Source organism: Engystomops pustulosus, chromosome 2, assembly GCF_040894005.1.
Source record: "Engystomops pustulosus chromosome 2, aEngPut4.maternal, whole genome shotgun sequence".
Lineage (NCBI taxonomy): Eukaryota > Metazoa > Chordata > Amphibia > Anura > Leptodactylidae > Engystomops > Engystomops pustulosus.
In genome coordinates, this window is record NC_092412.1 from 210,725,473 (window position 1) to 210,735,017 (window position 9,545).

Consider the following 9,545-nt stretch of genomic DNA (forward strand, 5'->3'; position numbering starts at 1 on the left):
ATAGCAATGAATTTGTTATGAATAGGACTTAGAAAAGGAATAGTGCTGTTTTATCTTCTTAGACCGGTCTTGATTCTCTAGTTTGCAACATGTGCTCAAGAAGTTTTTCCAGGCCTGTTATATTTCAGTAGACATTAAGACATTCAGAATAAAGGGGATTTTCTAGTCTATGCATTGTTCCCTTGAATAGGATGTGAGTGGCATTTCTTTAGTGCTACCGGCTGCAACTATCTTCCTCCACTGAAAATCTTGTCGCATATAGGCAGCTGGAACATCTGATTAGCGCAGGGTTTGGACCCTCAGAATCACGTAATGATAGGTAATAAGTGTAAAAAATAATATGGGACTAGAAAAGTCCTTGGTTGGCAAAAGATGACAAGATACTCACAAGCGGTTACTGGTACACTGTTCTGTATTAATAATTAGCAAGCTTTTTTAACCTGTTTTTTTAATAGCCTAAATAACATTTCTTAATAAAGTATAAAATAAAATTTTCCAAAATACTCCTCTCGAGAAAATCTAAAATTCTAGTTACATGTCAAAAAGAGTCTGTGGGCAGTATGGATAAATCACAGAGCAGGAGGAGCTAGGCAGATTTATATATAATTATCTATGTGCCAAAGGATTCATTTAACTTAATGGACTATTTATGCATTTTCTAGAGGTCCAGTAGGTGGTCCTGTTCATAAGCTTACATACAGCTGTCAGTTAGAATGTAGGAAGGCCCACCAGGCTCCAGAACATACTGTATAGAGTCTTTTCATCTCATTGTTAACTTGACAGGACTCTATGTACATGACAAATTTCCTTAAAATATTAAATATGGAGAATAATTCTTGCTTTCTAAATTATGCCCATAATGTGAGCTGCTTTCATGCTATATTTGTTGTAGGCAAAAAGTCTAACTTTAAATCTTGGGGTAAATGGAGACAGTCATGTAACACTCATGTACATAGATAGATGTGCTGGCCGATTCAATAGGGCAGTGGTGGCGAACCTATGGCACTGGTGCCAGAGATGGCCTTTCTGTGGGCACACAGGCTGTCTCCCAGGCACAGATTTTACCAGACATTGCATCTTCCTGCAGTCTCAGGCAGTCCAAGTAGTGCCCTGCTATTTTAAAGTGACCCTTCCTGTGCTGCTTGGTCCTGTCCGAAGAGTGAAAAGGTGTGGACTAGGATTCTGGTAGCAATAAGTTTGTTACTGCCTAAATTGCCGTGTTGGCACTTTGGGAAAAGCTAGTGTTTTTTTGGGTCTCATTTTGGGCACTCGATCTCTAAAAGGTTCGCCATCACTGCAATAGGGGTTTGACCTTTGTGGTTATCCTAGTTTCTATCCACATTTACTTTGTCTCTATGCGTGTCCAAGTTTCCTTTTTCTAGAACAGTCCTGGTTCTTTGTCTTCTGGCTTTGTATGACTTTGCTTCTATTTGTACGTTTTTTTGTTGCTTTTAGAAGTTTTTGTATTTTAAGTTACCTGTTGATGACTTGTTTCATCCATTCAAAAAAACTGTAGGATGATCAAAAGTAGCACGTTCTCCAAAAAGTTCCTGCTAAAATCAACATCTCGAGCTGCCACATGAGTGCATGGACCAAAAAAATAAAAAATACTTTTGACCCTTAGAATGTATCAACATAAAAAATGCTTTATATTTATTGCTTCAGAGTTTCTTTTATCGTCCCATTGTAATACAAAAAACACTATGCATATTGCTATTGTAGTATTGATGTTTTTTTCCATCCATAATCAGACCCGTATGTTTGTCTGATGCAACAGACTGCACAAATTGTACAAAATGGGAGTCCTTGCATCATGCGGAAATATGATACAAGGATTCCCAGTGGTAGACTGGGAGTCCTTGCATCATATTTCTGTATGATGCAAGGGCTCCCGCTGTGTGAATTTTGTCTGATCAGACTGACAAATGGGTCAGTTTACTTGGGCTTCACATGTTCATGTGCAGTTGGCCTTGATCAAAGCCATCCACCAGTGACATTTATGAAATCACCACTTCTTTTACGATTGTCTGCCATTTTTGAAAAACTGCGTTTTTTGGCAAAGTAGCTGATTATTTTTCCTAATTCAATGTTTGATCAGAATTGCTGTATGTCAGTGCTGACTGATATATGTGCAACCCCAAATTATATACTCACAAAGTTTGGGACTTGAAACTCTCTCATTTGTTCCCTGATATCATCGGTCGGTAGGGTCATTATAATGTGACTTGGCCATGTATTCTGTGCTCTATTTTTCCATGGAAAGCCAAAAAGATAATGAATGACCAAAACACAAATATATGTCTATGTTGTCCTTATGTTTTCTACGTTTCCTCTCAGAAGTCTATCCATTTCGCTGCGTCTCGCAGAACTCTAGACGTGTCCCAATGCACCATTTAAGCAGCCAACACTTTTATTAGGCAAGAACTCATTGTAAATTTTCCTGATGAGCAGCACAAGGTGCCAGATCACATTAGCAGCTTGATGGCTGCAGTCCATTGTCACTGATGGGATGTAAAGCATGTACTAATTACCTTTATAGGAATACAAACAACCCCGGCAGTAAGGAAGTGACAGCAGAACTTACTGCAGGCGGCCCCCAGCCCAGACATGTAGCATTCTTCTGCCAACTTGCTCCACACATTATATAACATAATGGCCACTTATCCTTTACCCATCTTCAGAGATGCGGTAATACAGAATTTGAAGATCTCTTCTTGCCTTATTTTCAGCAGTTGGCAAATAAATACAGTTTATTATTATCATTCTAAAGTATGAGTTCTATTTGACCCATGGCAGGCCCATTTTTCCTAATTTTCCGAAATTACTTATATCTTATTGTGTCACATCTACAAATTATTTTGTATTTTTTCAGCTCATGTTTTTTTTTTAAATACTACAATTTAAAGTTTTATTTAATTTTCCTCAAATAATATGAATTTAGTTTTTTTATAAAATAGACAAATTTTAATAATTGATACATAACTAAAATACTATTAACATTTTTTCAAAAAGTTTATGTAGTATAATAGACTAAAACATATAACATTAGAATTGATGCAATGAGTAATTGCTCGGAGTAAGCAAAAGTAATAAGCTTTTCTGCAAACGTAAGTAACTGTTTATTTACTTACTGTTTTTGAAGTCTTTTTGACTCCTTTTTTTTCTCCCAGGACATCAAAGCTGAAAACACGTGATCTCTCTATATATTATTCTGTCTGGCAGTTAAGGGAACCTTTCATCACAGTTTTTACAAATACAGCCAGTGACAGGTTCCCATAGAGCCCTATTAATTAAATACCAACATTCTTTTAGCTGAAAAATTGTTTCCCTCACATCCCTATAAAATCGACTTTATTTTACCTAGCATGCAGCCAGATCTAGCAGGAGTTGGACTGGGAGTGTCCTGCTTGGACAGCAGCTATTCTGCCAGATGCCTACTTCTCACCATTCAGCTCTTCATGTCTTGTGACTAGGATAATGTCAACTATAGTGCCCACTAACATTTGCAAAATCTACCCTATGTATGTATTTGATCACATTAAATCACAGCATGGGGAGGAGAAAAGTCCATGCAGGTATGCTGTGATTTCATGTGATCAGATACATACATGGGGTAGATTTTGCAAATGTTAGTGTGTAAAGGACCTTGCATGACATCACCTTGGTCACATGACATGCAGTGCTGAATGATGAGGAGGCATGGGGAGGAGCCGAGCATAACACCCCCCCCCCCCTTGACTCCTGCTAGATCTAGTTGTATGTAAGATAACAAAGTTGATTTTGTGGAGATGTGAGTGAAAAAATTTTAGCTAAAAGAAAGGTAGTTAATAGCTCTCTCTTAAAACCTATATCTAGTTGTATTTTTGAAAAATGTGATAACGGTTTCCTTGAATAACCTTTTTCTGTCTTCATTTTGTTATTTGCTAGTCAAACCATAGCCTATAGAGTTGTAGTAACTGTAATTCTGCCAAAGCAATCACATAGTTTTTTGAAGTACTATAAAAAAATATAATATTTTTTAGAAATATAATAGATTTCCTCAGTAAGACTCAAAGGAGAAAGGTCCATCAGATTACAATGAATCTGTTAGACTCCTTATCCAGGAGTAACATGTTGTATAAGAGGCGACAGAGGGGTAGATTTATAAAAAGTGTCCTAAGGTTAGACAGTGCAGAGTTAGACTAGACAGCCTTATTCTGTACCAGATTCCTATAAATATGTGGTGCAGCATAAGACTGTTTAGTCATACTCTGCACCTACGCTAGAAAATTAGGACAAAATTCTGTCGGGTCAGCAGTATTTTTGGCGCACTGACCTTTTTGGTGTTAGACCATGCCCCCTTTTCACAGGGCACGCCCCTTTTATCGAGCTAAACGTAGGAGAGACCGAAAACTGTCTAAAACCCTTTATAAATGTGGTGCAGACAGTTGTGCAAACTGACTGAATTCTGTCGTAGACAGATTAATAAATATCCCTTATTGTGATGTAGGCTGCCTGCACAGAAGCTAGCTGAATCTCGACCATGAAAACCTGTCACTTTCTTACGTTTTCCACAATCCATTTGCCTAAACTTTTTTTTTTTCCCTGATCCTCATAAACTACAGATCAAGAATGATCCATGAAAAATGGGATATGCTCTATTTTTTAACTAATCGGTCATAGTTTCCGTTAAAATGACGGTCGTGCAAATTCTTCCTTTAAAAAGTATTGGATTTAGTGCAGCCACGTGCTGTCCACTCAAATTTGAACGACACATGATTTTTTTCCTGTCATGTGCATCAAGCCTTAGAATACTTTTGTATGATTAATTTATCTAGTAGTTGAATGTAGAAATTTGTTTAAAGGGAACATGTCACTTTATATTCTCAGAATAAAGCAATGACAATGTATATAGCTCTTAGTGATACCTTTAGACCCCTTGTGAAAATTATTTTACTATAATAGATAAATGTTATAGATGGGATACCACATCTGGCCAGTGTTTAAATGCTGAAGAGTCGCCATGTACTTGCTGTTGGCATTGATTGACATTACGGTATTCCAGTTGGGTAGAGTGGGATCCAAGGCTTAATGGATGGACCTTCATGCATGATATCATGACTCTTCAGTACTTCACTACCGCCCAGATGATTCCTGATGAGTAATTTACACATAGTTTGCATTGTATTATATATTTTTTTTTAATCAAGATAGTGAAACAAAGATAAGGTGCTGCTATGCACTACGACATAATTGTATTGGCCAACTCCCTAAAATTCTAGTGACAGGTTCCCTTTAAATGTTGCAATGACCGTCAGAGAAAGCCTATGTAGATCAATAGAAAAAAAACTTAGTAAAAGTTGCTGGCAAACAATTTTCACTCACTAGTTAATGTTGCTCCATTCCTTCTGTTTTCGTGATGGCAGACACTGTAGACGAGAAGCCAGCAGACTCATTACAAGATCTCTACAGGGCACTGGAAAAGGCCAGTTTGTCCCCACTTGGAGAACAGCGACTTTCAACCAAATTGGAGTACAAGAAGTCTTTTATTAAAAGATCTAGTGATCCAGTAGTCAATGAAAAACTTCACAGACTGCGAATTTTGAAAAGCACTTTAAAGGTAGGAAATTAGAAAAGACATTGTAAGCAAACCTTGGGTCCCTTATCAAAATGGCGCATTTGATTTTTACCATAGTCAATGTTACGAAACCACAATATAGGCTGGCTTTGTTTATGAGGGTATGATTCATATTTATATTCATTAATATTTCATGTGTTAAAAGAATTCTGTACATTAAAGTGCAGGACAATTCTTTTTATCTGGACTCAACTGGATGTGATGAAAAAGACTATGTAAAAGCTAAAACTTAGAAAAACTGCAGCCCAATTTCATTATAAAACAAGTTTTTATCTTGGAGGCGTCTCATTTTTTTTCCTTAAATGCTTGACTGCAAGAAGGACTGACTAGTGAGCTCTCAAGTAATCCCTATGAGGCCTTTTATGTTGGGTTGATAGTTGAACATCCAATCATCTCATGGATAGAGCTATACACATAGTCCTTATATGTATTTTTCTTGGTCATGCAATTGTTGTGATATAAATTTTTTTTATGGAGTAGCTACTACTGAATTAAAAGGGATACAGGGTGAAGGGGAGGAGGGTCGAGAAGAGAAGGAAGAGTCAAAACCCTTTGGATGAAAATATAATATATGTCTTACTTTTTTTCATATTCTAAATGAATTACGTAATTGGCCATTGACAAACTTCACATCACTGGCAATTGGTTTAGATAAAAGCATGCCCTTTGGTAAACTTAAGGGCTCATTCAGATGGCCTTGTGCTCACTCAGACCATATCCTGGGTGAGCACAGGGCCAGGAGGGGTTGGGGAGTGTTCCTCATCCCTCCTCCCTCCATAGAAAGACGAGCAAATTTGTCAAAATATAGGGCATGACCTAAGTTTTGTTCCATGGCCGCCCAACTCATTCACTGACCTGTGATCAGGAGCCATAGACTTCTATTGTGGCCCTGACCTGGTCACAGTTTGTGCGACCAGATCACGGTCACAACTTTGACCTTGTGAATGAGCCCTGTGACTGGGAAAAGAAGTTAAGAAATAAATGATAATTATTTATCAATTGTGCAGTAAATATTCCTAAATAAATTAGAAGGTTTTGCTAAATGCTAACTGTTTTGTTTGGTCCAGCATTGGAGGTAGTCTAACATAAAAACAGTGATTGTTTCCCATAGTGACTAATCCCAGAACTGTATAATTAGAAATGGAAGTTGCACAGTGTTTGGTTATTATGGGGAACAAAGATAATTCGCGTTCTAGAAACTTTCATAAATCTCCCTATTATTATCACTGGATGAGATTAAGTTTGATTTTACAGTCTTCTTGACAAGTGTCCCCAAAAGCCAAAAAACTGAATATCTCTACTGCACCAACATTTATTATTACATTGCAGGAATCAATGTAACAGAAAAAGATCTGAAAGGGTCGGTTAATTTTTAATTCTTGCTGGAATTGCCTTTTAATTGGTGGTTGTAAAGTTACATAGTAAATCATATTTCAGTCACAACACGCACATTCAGACCACAATCTCTGCCTGAATCTATCCGGTCTGTATCTAAGCTCACTACCTCCAGCAATATGAAGGCCAGAAAACACTAATGTAATTATAGTATCATTGTATGTGTTACTATGTGTTACTGGAGGTTGACAGAATTGGAACTGGAGATAAAGCGAACATTGATCTACATTTGGGGGCAGGTTGTAAGGACATGTTGTATGCAGCTTGTAGGCACTAAAAATGTAATGGTTGGGGAACCCAAGATTACTTAGAGGAGCCTCGAATCCCTCAGGGTATAGATCCCATGGATTAACGGCACATTTACACTTCTTTGTCACTCTTGAGAAACCCACTTTGATTTGCCTGAGCGTTTAAGCCTAGTAACATCAAGGAATGTTTAGAATTTAAGTTGTCTAGGGTATATGAGCAAATTTACAGAAAGTTAAGTAATTTAAGGCCATAGTTTGGAGATTCTGAGCTCCAGGAATGTTTGGGTGGCAACATAGGGAGATCCTGGTCTATTGATGGATCACAGTCAAACGGCTGCCAGTTCTGTATCCAAGTTGGGGTAAGTATTGTGAATTTAGGAGAAATCTGTCACCTACAACTATGACTTTAAAAATAGAATGATTAAATATTAAAATATTGTATAATTATGGTATTTTTTATTTAATTAAATGTAATATTTACTTTTATAGAAAGCTTGTCCAGCATTTATAAAGGATTGTAAAATATATAGTCAGAGTGGGATGTGTTGCCAAGAACTTGGCTTACAGACTCCAGCTGCAGCAAACTGGGGCCACTTGTCCCCAAGCTCCTTCAACACTAAGCCCCTTTTCTCGTGTGAGTTCTGTATGTGTTTCTGAGCATATTCAATGGGTTTCGTCAGACATGCATTTTTTTTAATGTACGTCCTATAAAAGTCTATGGAGACCAATCTTAAACGCATTGCACTCTGAGGTGCAGCCAAAAAAGCAGAAAAGGAAGTAAAACCTGAACAACGTGCATGAAAAACGTACTCACTGGTTTTTCATTTACCAAACACTGATTAAACTCTGATCAGACTCTGCAATCTCTGACGAAACTCTGCAACACTTGTATTAAGGGGGTCTTATGTCTTGACAGATATAGAAACGTGATGGAACCATGTGGCAAAGACTAGTGTGTAGTTGATTATTTACTATTGGATTAGGATCAGTTTTTAATGAATGGATGCTGCAAGGTTCCAATAAACTTTAATTTTTTGGTGGATTTTACTGTTGTTTCAATGCTCCTCAAAAAGATTCTGATCTTTTTATTTAGCCAGGGTTCACAACATGCTTTTGCATCCTTTCAAACATTCCTTTTACATCTTTATTTTTGTCAGATTTACCATCAAAACAGGAGGTAACAGGACACAAAAACTATTTACATTGTTTGTTTTAATTTTCGCTTGTGCTCCGTATTCAGCGACGGTGCAGGACAGGACATGTTTTAAGAGCCAGAGAGACAATGAAACCAAAAATTGCTTACACCTTTCAACTTTTCAAGCCGTTTTCTATCAACGCCTATGGAAGCTATTGCTTGTCTTTACTGGCTATGATTGCCCAACTAATGTTTATTTAATTTAGCTTCTGTGTTCCACCAATATATATAATTGAAAAAGCCTCATTTCTGAAGTTTGTTCGAAGTAACAGTCACAACTTAGAAATTTCCCGCATTCCATAGTTTCTCGACTTTAAGGCTTAATGGACACAACCGTGTGCTTCACAGGGCTGAAGAACAGGACTGGCAAGGGTAACAAAAGGGGAAAAAGTGCTTCTCACCCTACCTCCTCTATAGTAAGATGAGTGACTGCAAATCGGTCCAAAGATAGGACCTGCTCTTTCTTTTTGTGGCACAACTGCCTGGTTCAATCACAGTGCAGTGAGACACCTTGTGCTCAGCACACTATAACCAGGTGTAATAGAACTCTATGGGGGCCATGATCCGTGGGCCCCCAATTTGGTCATGCTATTATGTTGTTAAGGATTTTTCGTTTCATCGATGTGCAACTTTTTGTTTTATACTTCCACACGTCTATTTAGTGCAAGTTGCTCAAATCCAGTGTCATTTTGTAACTCAATATATAAATGCATATCGACCAGGGTAAACCTTTTAAGCTTTAGACCAAGAACCAGAATGGGGAGAGAAGACACAGTGGGATTCATATAGGTGCTAACATGGTACCTTAGAGTTTACAGAGATTGGAACATAATATTATCAGAGCTTTATTTCTGCCCATATGAACTATGAATTTATCTGGAAAGGAATTATATTGTGAGACAACCTCTTATAAGGGTATGGATAAATATGAATAACAATGTCCTTCAGGTTGGCCTCCAGAAGCTATTGCAAACCCAGTGGGTGAGACAACTGCTAAAGACTTCACCCATAGGTAATATCGAATTTATATAATGGGGCTGTGCAACTTTTTCATTACTTGTAGCTATTTCTAATGCACTCCATGGTTTCA

General features: G+C 37.5%; 1 protein-coding gene across 5 annotated transcripts in view; it reads left to right on the forward strand.

Moving 5' to 3' along the window:
- Positions 1-9,545, forward strand: part of CNKSR2 (connector enhancer of kinase suppressor of Ras 2) — a 219,998-nt gene that overhangs the window by 204,748 nt on the left and 5,705 nt on the right. For 4 of the 5 annotated variants that reach the window (XM_072137974.1, XM_072137976.1, XM_072137977.1 and 1 more), the window contains one exon: positions 5,406-5,599. The exons of the other annotated variant lie outside the window; for it this stretch is intronic. In XM_072137974.1, coding sequence (XP_071994075.1) covers positions 5,406-5,599 — 194 coding nt within the window. The remainder of the gene's footprint in view (positions 1-5,405; positions 5,600-9,545) is intronic. 5 annotated transcript variants of the gene reach the window in all.